A 16,335-nucleotide genomic window follows, 5' to 3' on the forward strand; every position below is an offset into this window, starting at 1 on the left:
TAGAACTGGAAGGAACCTAGGAGCCATCAAATATACCCCCACTTATTTTATAGATGAGAAACCTGAAGCCCAGAGTAACTGACTTGTCTACCTAGTAAGTGGCAGGGCCCTGATTTTAATGTAGGCCCTCTGATTCCAAATTCAGCACACTTTTCACTCTGTCATGACAATGTAACAGAACATAAACAAAAGACTACAGAGAATGTGATTTGTAGAGTTAGTGATTAATACATGCCTGATGATTAAAATATATATGTATGTATGTACTTACATACATTTCATTGCCTAGAGGAAGGATCAATTATAGTCTAGCTTTTTTGAATCTTTTACCAACTATGAAGAAGCAAAGTCCAGGGAAACTGCATCCCATACCTATCACCCTATAGCACTAGAACAGAAAATGAACTCATTGAGATTGAGCTGTAGAGCCACACATCATTCTGAGTCAGGGGAAAAGAGTGACCCAGAGCTAAGAATGACCAGTAATCATGGTCTAACCCGCAAGAAATCAGAGGAAGAGGGTAAGGGCCAGAAAAGGAGGGCTGTAAGATCTGTTGTCTAAAAAACATTTTTAGATATTTTTATAGGAATGGAAGAAGAGGGAGAAAAATAATCTGCATTTCCTTTAAAAAAATGATACCCCAAGAAACCAAGAAGACCAAACCACACATGTTCTCTTATCTCATAAAACTTAGAATTCTACTAATTAGAGACTTATTTTCTAAAATTTGATTACTCCAAAGAATTAGAATGAAAGGGAAGTCCTCCAAATGTTAGTGTGATTGGTTTACTTCGATTGCTTTTTTTCTAATAGCTAAATTCTTTGATATAGAAAGAATGAGAACTCTGATGAAATAGAGTAGGGGAAGGGGAAAATGAAGAGGAAAAAGTTGTAGGAAAATTATTTTCAACGTCAATCAACTACATGAAGAACAGATTAGTTGGACATGAAACTGGGAGGCTTTATGCATCCGAAGATCATCATGAAGTTACTGGGCATTTTAAGACAGAGGAAAGGGTAAAAGAGAGGGATAGAGAAGAGGAACTAGAAGATCAATGAAAACAAACTTATCTATTTAAGAATTCTGTCCAAGGCTATCTCTGGCCCCTCCTCTCCACCCAAAGATGAGAAGAGTCTCAGAAAAGGTCTGTGAGACCTTCATCCTATCACCAATTCTCTCTTTGGAATAGAACCAACAAATGAAGGTGATGCTTATATTTAACATATTGTTTTCTTCCCTGGAAAGAATGTAAGAGGAAAGGGGGGGATACATAAGCTGTCTTTTCTAGTCCTAGGATGGAAATCTTTAACCCCAGAATAGGCCCCTTCCTTTCAGATCTGATTATAGTTGTAATTTCCCCTCCCTGTGCCTCCTTTCCTCAAATGCCAAAGGTAAAATCAGAATCCTGGAGAAAGCAGAAGCAGACCTGGGGTAAAAGCACACAGAAGGCTTATATGAAAACATTTTAAGTTATCCAAAGCCCCACAAATATGAAAGAACTATAGAACTCATTTTTCTCTGTTTCAAAGGATTGAAATGTAAAGAGGGAGTCAAACATAAGGGAAGAAGGAAGTGCTCTTTAGTGTCAGGGATTGGTCATATGATCTGGATTTTAATTCCAGCTCTGTCATTTACTGTGTGATCTTGGGAATTTTACTTGATCTCTATTGACCTCATTTTTCTCACCTATAAAAATGATTAATAATGAAGTTTCTTCCGGGTTTTGATCTATTATCTTTATTACTGCTAAAATGTGACAAGGCCTCTAGAACATAAAACGAACAAACTAATTGTTTCTAAGACTATTTGATCAATGAGTGTTTGCACAATAGAAGTGCCTATTTTGGGGATTTCAGCCAACAGACCAACAAAGAGGATAAAGAACTACTTATTCTATATCTTCCTTAGGTCAGTTTCCTGATTTCCTCCAACTGAAGTATATAAAAAAAGGAAAAATTTTATTTCCTTGTAGCTACAAGTCTCATTTCACCCTTTTATCAATGGGCTGTTAAATAGAATTCAAGTTAAAATCTGGCTTTCCCACAGTGACCAGTTTGTTTGACATTTAATCCCCAGTCTCTGATTTTTTTTTTTATGGACAACATGGCCATTGGCCAATTTTAATACAAATCCCTGCATTGCAGCAAGCAATTATAGTAAACATTTAATGGGTCAATTTAAAAATCAATCATTTTTCTTATCACTGTAAAAGCAGACACATCAAAAAAGTTACAGCATTTGGCACTAACATTGGACTGAGTTCATCAGTGAGAATAATAATCTGCAAGTCTTCAGAAAGAGTAAATTAAACAAAAATAATTATACTACTTAAGGGACGACTCATGCTATCATTTCATTAAATGTCATATAACAAAGCAGGATTACAGAAAAAAAAAATTCCTTAAGTCACACCACCTTTAAGCCACTAAAGATCAAGATGTTGGCTACTTACTAGAAAAAGTTTCCAAATAACCCATGCATGGAGCATTCTAAAAATATTGCCTCCAAAAAGCCTTCTAAAATAATTCTTTACTTCTAGCTGCTGCCAATTGTCCTTTCATTCTAATTTTTTCATTGAAAGAACTCAATCTGGAGACAGTAAAAATGAATTATTCCTAAATGATTATATCTGATTAGTGTTTCTTTCACTCTGGGATTATACTCATCACTCTCCCCTTCTGTATCATACTATTATTATTATTAGCCACTTACTTTTAAAAGATGGATGAGTGATCAGTCTGTAATTATAATAAACAGAATAAATACAATGATAAAAAGTAAACAAAATAAAATAATAAAAGGTGACTGGCAGCACAAATTGACTATTAATGTAGGTTTAGTAAAGTTATGACAATTGTATGTGCTACCCAACAACATTTGCAACAAAAGACATGTGATATGTAATTAAAAGTTAACAAAATTTCCAAATAACATCTCTGCCCCTTATGAAAATTAGAAAACCAGTATATTGATTGGATTGAATCTATTAGTTCACCTGTAATGCCACATTTTCTAGCTGATTTGATTTTCTATACATAATCCCCAATTTTTCTCCTCTCAATTATGTTTTGGTAAGTGTTTATGCATAGCAGTAAAATTATTGTTTGATGAAGACAATAATCTGTTTAGGTACCATTAAATAATTAGCAAGTCCTAGTAAAGACTAAAATGCTTAGACCATCTATTGCTTAAGGGGACCCATGCACAAATTCCCACTGCCTTAAAATAATGACTTTTAGAGATAAAAGATATTTTAATGGCAAACACTTCATTTTGTAGATGAGTAATGAAATCTAGAAATTTTAAGTGATTTGATCAAGGAAACAAAACAGTTGCCAAAGCAGTTCTATATACCTCATTTTCTCAATCTGGATCTAGAGCCTATTTCACAACATTCTGAATTTGCTAAATATTAAATAAATATTAAAAGAATCTTTAGCATTTTTGCTACTATGCTGAAATCATTTAATTTCATTATCAGAATAAAACACAAGATCATTGCCAAGCAATACTTTGGTAAGCTTTTGTATTACAATTCTGCTTGCTGTTAATTATGTATAAAGGCAATTCCTACCATATTAGTGAACTGCTAGCTATACATCTATACCTTCCCCCACCAATATGGCCAATGGAAAACTAATCTTTTTTTTCCAATCCTCTGCTAGCTGCAGAATGCTACAGTTATATCCTTAAGACCTACAACACATTCAAAGGAAACAAGACATTCTTTATTTCCAGTGTGAGAAGTAAAATGAAAGAGTACTTATTCATTTTCTAGGGTTGGAGAATTGTGTTCCTAGAATCTAAAGTTGCAATCAAGATAGTATTTCCCTAGGGAAACAATAAATTCTGGTTGCCAATTTAGACAACTATACATCAGTAACCACTGTCTTTGGGGTGCCTTACTAGGAACTAAATCATTAACTCCTCAACAATTAACATTTGAAATACTTTACATTGGCACTCAACTTGACATCTATATTCCCAAACCTGCCATAATAAAATTTTGAGTCAATAGCTGATTTTGCCTTTCCATGATTATGCTAATATATCTACATCCACTATAAAAAAATACTAAAAAAAGGAGTGGAAATTTGTTTGTGGTGGTGAAAAACAAGACCTAAGAAATTCAGACTATTTGGTGCTATAAACATATATTACTGTTCCGTTACTCTTAAGTCAAAAGGTTTTTCTTAAACTGATGTACAATTATTTTGAGGAAGTTAAGTGCAATTTGATAACAAAATTTATGCTTTTTTTTTTAGATGTTAGCCAGTGTTTGATTCTGAGGACATGAATACTACACATTATTATGTTCAAATATGAGTGGGTTTACTTATTTTTGGTCTACCCTGTCAGTTTATTATATCCAATTAATTATTCAAGAATTTGAAAAGGAATTTTTAAAATCTTTGGTTCACAAACAGGATAGATATAAGTATGTATGTTCCCAGGTAAAATTTAATTGTCAATAAAAGCTAATTTCAAGGCAGGTGATCCTTCTGGCAGTCAAGAGATTGAGAAAATGATACTGTCATGAATTTGAGCTTTGACTACTTTAGGCTTAGAGCATTAAATAAAGTAACAACATTGTTTCTAATATCTGGGTTGAGGAAATGTTGCACAGATAACTCTTTATATCTATAAGAAGACCAATGAGCCATCCAAGCTAATTCAGCAGAGAGAACAATTACTTACAAAATGATTGTGGAGACCCATAGACTTGATGGATAGTTGAAACATTATGGAATAGAGAAGCCCAAGACAGAAATAGTAACAGAGTTGAAAACCTCTAGCATTCTTTTTTCAACTGGCTTGGTATGCTTTATTAGCAACCAATATTTACTTTGCTTCCATGTTTTCTCTTTCTAATGGTGCTGTTCTATGAACCAATGCATGTTTTCATTGGGAAAATTAGAAAGCACTGACATACTATGTGAACCATGATTGCTTTAATCATTCTGGAGGAATAAATAAAGTAACTCTGTGTTCATGGATAATGTACTAGTTAGTTAGGGCCCATTACTTCATTGATTTTCATAAGGCTTCTATGAAAACAAATAGTTTTGCTTTCTCAGATAGGAAATGGTTAATACTGCTCTGTTTCAAATGTTCTATTACACAAAAGTGGTTTGCACTTAGATAAATAAAGGGGAATTTCAGGGAGTTTTCACTAAAATTCTATCTTGTTCAGAATCAGATGATCACAATAGTACAAATATTCTCAAAATAAAAGTTTCTGAGTCATTATTTATTGGTTGGAATAAGTACCTTGAGCATTCTGCCTTGAGCTATTTCTTGAATTCTCATTTTTTAAAAAATGAAATTAACTATGAAAAACTACTTTGGGGAATCTTGAAATATTCACGAGTTCTTATACAAATAACTTCTCTTGGTATAGTAATAAAATACACATTCTCTCATTCACACATACACCAACACACCAACAGCACATTCTTCAAGGACCCTTAAACACACCAGGCCTTTTATAGCAGGAGTTAAACAACAGTGGGAATAGGGCCAGTTGCAAAGAGAAGGGTCCCCCTGCCTTTAAAACTGCAACGAAACAAGTCTCAACATTTGCAAAACATTCCTTTATTATTAGAAATAAATTATTTGTATAAAAATGTGCATGCTTCAACCATTGCATTAATTTTTAGCACAACCCAGGGCTTCAATCCAGTCAGCCATTAACAAGAAACAGACTCATTGTCTTATACAAGTTGAACAATGTAGGACAGGAATGGGAGTTCTCACAATCACAAAAAATTACTTACAAGAATAACATCAGACATGGTTTATTTCAACAGCATTTTTTTTTCACAAGCTAACATTAGTTTTCCTTTTGTGATTTTTTTTTTAAAAACTTCTCATGAGTAAGCAATTCTTGAGCTTTAAACTCATTGGTTGTATCTTTTAAAACAGATTTCTTTCCTCCCCATTACCGATACTTTTGGCTCATGATTTATTTTTGCTCTTTAAGAGACTGACTATTGATTGATTGTAGTCTACAGAGATTTCCAAGAGTGAGTTTTTGGTGGTGTCATATTCGTTGTTAAGATCACATACCGCAGTTCTTCAGATTGATTTCATTTCTCTCTTCAGATTGCATGATTGCTGTAGCTGACATATGTTGTCTTGGTAGAGGAAGCTAGTAAGACAAATTGAGAGCATTTTTTGGTTAGTTTGATTTTCAGAACCCAAATAAGCAATAATACTTATTAGACCCAAGCTATTTTTCTTGTTTGTTTTTCCCCTTTATTTTAAAACATTATGGTATGTAATATATATTGAGCTCTATGCTGTGACTCACAAATGTTAAAATGTATGCTTTTTGAGCAGTAGTAATAGATTAAGATTAAAAATAGAGAATTATTTATGAAAGGCCCAAGTGACTCTTTCTAAAATATTTCTATAATATTTGTATTATTGTTCAAATGTTATACTATTATATCTCTCTCCATTTTAAAATGAAATAATATCTGTGAGGTTTTTTTTGCAGGTTGAAAGAAATGAAGGGATTTAAACAAAGTGACTTTTTTAAAGCACAGGTATTAAATCCTTCTACAGGATCATTCATGATCACCCCATGTGCTCTTTGAGCTAACCTCAAATTATTTGGTAATTCTTTTTGCAGAGTTTATATTTATTCATTTCTGCATGTTATATTTCTCCAGTATGATGAAGGCAGATACTGTTCCATTTTTTGTGTTTGTATCTCCAGCACTTAGCATAGTGTTTCCCATATAGTAGACACTTAACAAAACAATGATGGCTGACTTGAATTTTAGTCAGGGATGGTTTAAATTTTTTTTTCATTTCATAAAGTTTTGAATACTTGTGTGATAGTGTACATACTTAAGCACAATTTCATATAGCCTTCATGAAAAAGTGATAACATGGGGTAGCTAGGTGGTACGGCGAATAGAGCAGCACCCCTGAAATCAGGAGGACCTAAGTTCAAATCTGGCCTCAGACACTTAACACTTCCTGGCAGTGTGAACCTGGGCAAGTCACTTAACCCCAATTGTCTCAGCAAAAGAAAAAAAGAAACAAAGAAAATGTGATAGCACATCTTACATCTGTATGGCATTATATAACACAATTATATTGAGTAAACCCACTACCTCAATTGAAAAAACAAAGCATCTTTGTAAACTTACGTACTTTGTATACTTATATTTGTATACTTGTATACTTAAGTGACCTAAGTTTCTGAGTGTAATATAGTTACTGAGAGATTGGTTAGCTAATCATGACTGGTGGGATTTTAAAGAATATGATTCATTGTCTAACTTTCAAGTTACATATCTCATAGTATCCATCAATAAAGAGATATTACATGGAATTACTATTTTACCATTTCAAATTAAGATACAGTTAACTTTTCACTGAAAGGGATGTAAATGGATTCCTTTAGAAAATAAATGTAGACTAGGATAGAAAAACAAAATGTTTAATTACTATATTATATTATGTTATTGTAAGGTAACTAGATAGATAATACAACAAGATGCACTATGTTAAATTCATATTTATGTTTGGATATAGTTTTAATTGTTCATGTATTTGTTTGAATTTCCAAGAAATTAAAATCTAAAACTTTCCTTTGGTTTTATAAGATTCAAAAGAGTAAATCTAAACTGATTTGTTATTTTATCTTCCTAGGGGAATTTGGGAATGAATAGTCACAAGAACAAAGAAATGAAAGAAAGTTAGGAAATAACTTTTATTATTGGTTTCATCCCTTAATTTCTATTTCCTACTAGAACAGATATTCTGGGAGAGCTAAGTTTGAGAACATTAAAAAAAAGTTTAAAGCCTCAAAGTCTTTCCTTTGGAAGGACTAGGTCAGGTATAAGTGAACAAAACTATCTACTATGCTGAGAAAATTTATTATTATTAATAATAGTAATATAATAATATAATGTTATCAGTAATATTAACAATTATATAGATATATCATCACGTTACTTATGAGCCCTAAAACAAAACATTTCACAAAGGCCACTTATCTATTTTCTACCAAAGAGGTCTTTCTTTCACTATAAATATAAGTTGGCTATTTGAAAAAGTAATGTTGAAGTAGTGCTAATAGTAGTCTAGTCATAGCAACAACTGTGCTAATAGTAGTAGCAGCAAGAATAGTTAGAGCAGTAGAAGTGGTGGTGGTGGTGGTAGCAGAAGTAAAAGTAATAGTCTGTAGTAGCAATAATAAGTTGCAGTATTAAAAAGTAGTAGTTAGTAATAACAATAATAAGTAATAAAGTTCTTAGATGTTGTTTTTCAAGATTATCAAGCTAACCAAGTTATGTGGAACCAACTTTGGAGATGATAGGTATTTCACTAGTAGTATTTTAATAACAGTAGTAGCAGTTTATCAGTGCTAGTAGTACTACTGGTGGTAGTGGTGGTGGTGGTGGTAGTAGTAGTAGTAGGAGTAGCAGCAGCAGCTGAAGTAAAGAGTAGTAAGAAATAATAGTAGTAATTTTAGTAGGAGTGACAATAATACACTAGGAGAAGTTATACTAATAAAAGGCTTTCTGAAAGTTTATTCATGTGGGACCTGTACTGAAACAGGCAAATATAGGTTCTTCTGACCCAGATTGAAACGGAAAGGTCTTTTACAAGCATAAGAGGAATCATCTCTAAGTCTAAAGAAGATTAAATTGGCTTAGGGCTGCTTTAGGAGATAGAGTCCAGTTTAGCTTAAAGCCCAAAGATTTATTCCATTAACTCCTGCTATTAGTCAATGTCTTAGAGCCCAAAACAGAATACTGATTACTCTACAACTAATTAATAATTTAAGTAGATTAAATTTTGTTTTAATTTAACAAATTTTATATTTCATATGTGAAAATCAGATTCCATAAACATTTCTATAGTATTTTAAGATTTATCAATCACTTTACATTTGTCATATTATTTAAATATTACCCCAAAACCATGTCTGGTAGATGTTATTGTAATTATTTTACAGATAAGAAATTAAGGCTGAGGAAAGGTAGATGACTTGTCCAGGTTCACACATATTAAAGTATATGAGGCACAATTTGAATCCAGGTTTTCTTGACTCCAAGTCTAGCTTTTTAATCCCTATGTAACTAGGAAGAATCCCTTAGATTAGGAACATGATTTTTCAGGTTTTTGATCAACATCAGCCAGGGTTTGGAGTTTAAATTGGTGAATAAAGTGAAGTATAATAGAAAGGATGCTAGACCACAAAATCAGGACCTTGGTCATGATACTTAATTATTTAAAGTATACTCTTCAACATATGCAAAATGAAATTAGACTAGTTGGTTTTAGAGACATTTCTAGGTAAACATTTCTGTTATTTCATAGATAAATCTGAATAACCCAATTAAAGGATTCTTTCCCCCTAGTACCAATCATTTTCAGAGGGGAAAAAATTTAAAATTTATTGAGAACTGAATAATTAGTACAAAAATGTTTCTGGAGAAAAGAAAAGACAATCAATAAATCAAGTAGGAAAAAGATGGTTTGAAAAATTTAAAGCCTAGACTTCTCAAGGATTACCAATCTAACTAATAAATGTGGGACCATCTTTGGAGATGACAGATATTTTATTCCTATCTGAGACTTTACTTTGAACATTTCAGGGAAGAAATGTACCAGATCTATAAGGATGAGCTACCAAGGAGATTTTCAACAGTGGAGATGCATATGCTAATAGGAAAATGAGTTTTTGAGTATAGCAAATATGTATTTCCTTGTGTGCACCACACTGTGTTCATGAGCTAGAGAGAACAAATCAACTTCCAGCAGCAGCTGTTTTCATGAATTATACATGAACATAGCTTCAGGAATGCTATACACAGCATTTGTTAATTAAGCACTGTTAATACAATTTCTACACACAGAACTTTGTTTCTACCTCCCCTCTGACCCTGGCCATGAAACCACATATGACCTTTTCTTGTCTAAGGTAGAATACTGCAAATTCAGCAAGTAATATACTTTCCCTGTCTCCACTTTCCTTAAATGTATTATTTGTGACTTGAGAAGGATTATATTTGGGATGTTTGCCTGGGCATTGTTTACATGATCTTAAAGTCATTTTTAAAGAGTAGAGATGGAGAAAAGAGAGAATTTCAGTGTGATTAACTTTTAGCTATTGGTACTAATATAGGATAATTTAAATGTAAAGAATTTAAAAATAATAGAGAAGAAAAAAAATCATCTACTAAAGAGGATTATTCTCCATTTCACTTCTCTAAAAACTCACATAGAAACTGCAAATAGGTAATATACGTTTACTCCTAAGAAAGGGGGGGTGGGGCGCAGAGACAAAGAAAGAGACAGAGACAGAGACAGACAGGAGGGAGAGAGGGAAGGAAAGAAAGGAAAAGAGAAAGGGAAAGAAAGGCAAAGCTCTCTACATTTCTTTGAGCAAAGTTAAATGGAAACATATCAGATAGTGAATTGACAAAAGTCAGGAAGCTAAAGGGAGATGAATAAAGGGACAAGGATAATCCATAAATTGTATTATTAAGATTTGACTGTGAGTGTTTGGGGTTATGTGGAAAATTATTTCCTTCACTTTATCATAATAGGGAGCTACCTACTTTAAAGTCACCAAGGTATTCAAGATAATCAATTCTATTTTCATATCCATAAGACACATTACTGATATAAAAGCAAGGTAAAGTTCTGGAATATTAATTACATAGAAGTTTCAAAAAATCTGATGTTTGGGGAAAAGTTTTATGAAGTCAACTTAAAGAGGAAGAAGGAGGGAAACTATACAAATAGCACAAGAACAATGCACAGAGATACTTTAACTATTTCTAATACCAGTTTCCAAATGCAGGCAACAAATACTCAACCTGTCTTTATATAGAAGGAAAGGCCTCTTTGCTTCATAGATGAAAGGTTTAAAGGCTCAAATGTTGCTTATTGCTATCTCTTGCCCATTTTAAATAGAAATTGCCTGGGGTTCCTATGTATAAGCCAATTTTTCCACTGGAAGGTGAATGAACTTTCTAATCATGTGTGTGTTACTTAGAGATGCCTCAGACAGTATTTGTTTTTTAATCATAGTGCACTTTTTCTATCTTTGATTCACCTTCCGAAGGTAAGAAATTGATCATTCCAGAGATTTGCTGACTTGTCCTCCATCCAAGTCCAGCATTTGCCAGCTTTCCAAGAAAATGGACAAACACATTTTTTCTACATAATTTCCCTTCCATATAACCAGAAAATAACAAAAAAATCATAAAACCCATAAGGCTTGTTTTCATCAAAGGGAATTTACCCCAGGTAATAATGGGAATTTTCCACTTTCGTCAGTAATTTATGCTTTTAAAAAATAAATAACAACTGATATTTCATTTTCCACTACATCTCATAGAGGAGGTAGAAAGAGATGATGCTGACATCCACTGAAACTTAGTGTGACTCTCATTCTTAAGGCTTTTTTATGAAGTTTTATGAAATGATACTGTAAGGAAGACACCATCACCGACTCCAGTGAGTCATATAGAAAAGCACCAGGAATCAAAAGAAAATAACCTGCCAGATGTGGTTTACTGACTTCCTATGAATAGCTTTAACTTCCCACACTAAAGCTTTCAAGATATAAAAACACCAGACCAGATTCTTTCCTAAGACATAAGAATGTAGCACCAATAACTCTAACAGAAGTAAATTGTCACACAAGAACTTAGGAACCAAAATGGATCCATTAGTGGTAAATTGTTCACCTGTAATCATGGGACTAATGAACTCTCTTATTGTAGCTGCTTACTACACAAAATCATTTTTCTCCCAAGCACTGAACCCTCAACCCTCAACAATCTCTCATCACTTACAATTTGAAACTAAGAGAATTCTTTGTGGTAATCTGGGTAAAATTCATTTGCTGACTAGGTTTTCTGGCAATATTAGTCTATATATAGTGGGAAAACAGAGAGAAATCAGCCCCTCATTCTGAGAGGTCTAATACAATACACATCAGAATAGGTAGTAAAATTAGTTACAAATAAGTTATGTTCCTTAGTAGGAAATCAGATTAAGGAGTTGGTCATTATCTTTAAGTGTGCATCAAAATGTGACTCAGAAGTACTTTGCAAATTGCCAATGGATCTATAAATGGATGATATTCTCCTTATTATCAAATATCACATGAGCAGATAACAAACATTTGATGATTATGCTAGGTAAAGAAAGTGCATTCCTCATTCTTATGTCAAAGAGCCAGAGAAGTTTCCAAAGTAACTTAGAGAACTCCAGAGATGCAAGAGTATTTGCCATAAAAATTGATCTTAATTAAGAGAAACTTGTTTCCCTATCAAGATTGTAAACTATGGAGGGGCAAAGAGCATGATTGTTATTTCCTTTATATTCACTTAATGAGTATAGAATAACAGAAGGATAGCATTTCATGTTTTACTAGAAATGAACATCTTTGATATCTTTGAATACAAATCAATTAGCCCAAAAGCATAAGTAGAAATTAATTGCAATAGAAGAGTTAAAGCATATTCTATCAGATTCAGGGTTGCAGCTGGTACTTTTTGCTATCTGAGCTGAATAGGTAGGTTTCAGAGGAAGTAAGTGGGTTGTGAGAATGGCTATAACAGACAGATTTACCTTTCTGTCTTAGAGAGCTTTTCCATTATGGTGATTTAAATGTTGATATCAATTAATTAATCCTAGCATAAGTCACTTAATTTAACTTTGGTATAACAAAAAAGAAAGCCCAAAACAGGAGACCATTATGGGCAATATAAACAAAGTTACATTAAACAAAATTATTGACCAGGTAACAATCATTATTCCCCAGAAGTCCTGTTAACAAAAACCTTTTACTGCATACTAAAGTCAATAGAGCTAAATAAATGTTGGTTATTTTTATTATTTTATCATTTTTTTATTACAAATGGCTATGGGATACTACACGAGTGAAAGCTATAGTTGGGATTATATACACAGTTGTGAAATATTCTTTAAAAGACTCTAAATATATGTTGTTGTTTTTTTGAGATTCTAAAACCCTTCCCCCACCCCCACCCCACCCATATTTTTTATGAGGGTAATTCCACTGTTGTTTGGAGGAGTCAAGTAGGGGTAGTAACTGACATAGTTAAAAAAGAAAAAAATATATATTTATTGAAATTAAATTGAAAATAATTATTTAAAAGTATACATGGTTGTGTTGGTGTTCAATGTTAAATTTTCAATAAAACATTTAAATGGTTTAAGAGGATTTTTTTTTCCCTTCCAAGAAGCTATACTGATATATCTCAAACTTTACAGTGGTCCAAATTAGCAAAAGCATAGTAAAATATGGCAAGTGTATTTCAAGAGAAAGTATATGCTTCCTGGCTCTGGAGCCAGGGACCTCTGGAGGATATCCTCTAGTCATTGAGTCATTTGAATTTAGATGAACTGGAGCAAAGAGTAGTATACTGAGGATTGGAAACTCAGATTGTATTCTCAAATCTACTTTTAAATAATCAAGTACCCTTGGATCTGTTACTATATCTTTATGAACTTTGTTTTCCTCATCTGTTAAGAATGGGATAAATGATTTTTAAATTCCCTTCCAGTTCTGGCCTTCCCTCACACTAAACTAACTGTCCTCCAAATGTGACATATAAAATTTGGCATGCCACCACCCCATGCACCGAATCCCCAGTCTATGAGAAAGAAACAGGATTGCCATGAAACGTACATCTATTAGGAAGTGCTCCCGCTCTTGACCATCTGAAAGTCTACAGATGACTTACTGTTGGTTTCTAGACTTTCACAGAGCTCACTTTTCACCTCGCCATTTGGACGGCCATTTCCCTTTTGGATCAGTTTACTTTGCATGGTGGCAGCTGTCACCACAGCCTTGAAGCTCCGCTTCCTTTTCTGAACATTCTGTTCAGGGTGAAAAATTATAATATAAACCTTGGGCATGTAGAGCATGCCTAGAGATACCGAAGCACTTAAACTCATGGAGACGGTAAGTGTTGTTGTCTGGATGTACATCTGAGGGGAGAAAAAAGAACATTACAAGATATGTTAGCAAGCTTTATTGGCAGACAAGCAAATCACACTACTGTTTTCTCAAATGCGTACTGCACAGCAACATCCACTAAAGGTGAAAATACTATGGCTATATTCTTCTGTTGCATACTCATCTGGAGTCTGTCTCTCTTTAATTGTCCTTAATTATAGTCAAATACTCCTTTTTTATTTCTTGTTTCCTGAAAATGTGGGTGAGAAATGCAATAATAATGTTCATTAGACATAGTTTCTATAAAAACAATTAAACTTCTGTACCTTATTTCATTTTTGGATATAAACAAACATCCAAAAAAAAGGAATATAAAAGCAGCTTGACCAACAAAACCTCTTTGTAAGACAGAGCCTCTGCAGTGAAAGAGATGTGAGACCAGAGAATTCCCTTCCTTTCCATCCTCCTTCCTTGCCACTCTTCTGAATCCAAAAACAAAAAGTTCTTAAGTTGTGGTGAAATTAAATATTTCAGACAATCAACTCTTGACACCAATATTCTAATAATCCTGAGTTTCACAGTGCTGGATGATAGATCTGGAGGTAAATCTAAATTCTACCTTTTACTATGTGTGACACCTTGAACAAGTCACTTAATCTCTCTAAGTCTTAGTTGACCTCTAAGATACTTCTGTCTTCTAAAGCTATGCTCCCATAAAATGACTCAGAGAATGGAAAGCTAGGTCTTATTACCTATGAGACTGAGAAAATCTTTCAGGCTCTCCAAGCCTCAATTTTCTCACTTGTTAAGAGTCAGAAAGTTTACATATAATAGATGTAAATAGTTATCAACATAAATGTAGAGACAGATGGGCAGATAGATGGATAGATATCAAAAAATATGTATAAGGAGTTTTGGTTAAGAGGTGATAATAATTATCATAGCTAAGATTCAAACTCACATCATATAATTATATCGAGAGATTTAAATAGATCTAGAACTATGTCTATACCCATAGACATCTATTTATATGTCTCTATCTCTATGTGATTATTGAAGTGAGTTTGAATCTCAGCTATGACAATTATTACCACCCCTCCCCAAAGCTCCTTATGTATCATTGTAAGGTTTATAAAATAGTCTACCTACAACCTTCATCACCTCAGTCAAATAACCTAATCTCATTTGTCTTTAGTTTTATTATAAGACATTTACCCTAGAGGGTCTCTTAGATCTCGTCTAATTCTAAATCCAATGATTGATTCCATCCAAAATGTGTTTTTGCATGCTAATTAAAATTCATTTCAACAAATATGCATTAAACACATTATGTCAGGTGATGAGTGAAAGATAAACTTTGATAAAAGTACAGTGCCATCTCCCCATGTATTTTAGAGTCAAAATCAATATGTATGGATCTTAGTTACTGTTTCTTAAAATAGTAGTTCCAGAGGGATAGGTACAAAAAAAGCAGAGGATAGGGAGAGGAAAAGTCTGTTTTTTACTCTTGAAAGTCTCTTTGGGAGAATTTTGTCTCATAGTAGTGGGTAAGTACTTTAAAAGTTTTTGTTTTCATTTTTTAAATTAAATCCAATAATATTGTAATAATCTCATTGAAAACAAGGACTACCCAGTTTTGTTTTTGTTTGTTTTTTAACTGTATATTCCCAGGGTCTTATAGACTATCCTGTGAATCAAAAAAAAAAAAAAAAAAAAAATCTGTTGAATTGAATAAAAAGGACAAGTTTTTGGTTCTTGCAAAGAAAATGCACAAGATCTTCTGATTAGGATGCTATTACACAAAGACTTTTATTCAGATAGCATACACTATTTTCAGTCAACAAGCAATTAGCAATCATTTGCTATGTACAAGCCATCATGATAAAAAAAAAAAAAGACCCTCCCCCCAATGATAATATTAAGCTCTCTACCCTATAAGAATCCAAATATATGTATACAGATATATTCAAATATATGTATATATGCATATACACATACATATATATATATACACACACATAAATGCATATATACCCGCAAATACACACACACACGCATACACACACACACACATGCATACACACACATTTCTTTCTCTCTCTCTCTCTCTCTCTCTCTCTCTCTCTCTCTTTCTCTCTCTCTCTATCCCATATATTCATTTGTGATATTTATCATGAAAGGTTTCCTGGAATTGAACTTGGAGAATTAAATGTTCAATGTCTTTGAGAGAATGAAGTTATTATATTAAATATCCTGACTCAAATCAATCATTTGCTAAAGTGCTCTCTAAGGAAAATGCACTCTTTGTGAATATGTGAAGTAGACAATTACCTACTTTTGTCACTTCTAAAGTATTAGAAAACG

General features: G+C 33.0%; 1 protein-coding gene across 1 annotated transcript in view; it reads right to left on the reverse strand.

Annotated features, from left to right (window-relative positions):
* Nucleotides 1-3,287: 3,287 nt before the first annotated feature.
* Nucleotides 3,288-16,335, reverse strand: part of GRM8 (glutamate metabotropic receptor 8) — a 927,338-nt gene continuing 914,290 nt past the window's right edge. Inside the window, exons 10-11 of the mRNA XM_031938983.1 lie at nt 13,757-14,003; nt 3,288-6,153 (exon numbers count right to left, since the gene is read on the reverse strand). Coding sequence (XP_031794843.1) covers nt 6,104-6,153; nt 13,757-14,003 — 297 coding nt within the window. The 3' untranslated portion in view covers nt 3,288-6,103. The remainder of the gene's footprint in view (nt 6,154-13,756; nt 14,004-16,335) is intronic.

The sequence above is a fragment of the Sarcophilus harrisii genome, chromosome 5, assembly GCF_902635505.1.
Source record: "Sarcophilus harrisii chromosome 5, mSarHar1.11, whole genome shotgun sequence".
In the NCBI taxonomy this organism is placed as follows: domain Eukaryota; kingdom Metazoa; phylum Chordata; class Mammalia; order Dasyuromorphia; family Dasyuridae; genus Sarcophilus; species Sarcophilus harrisii.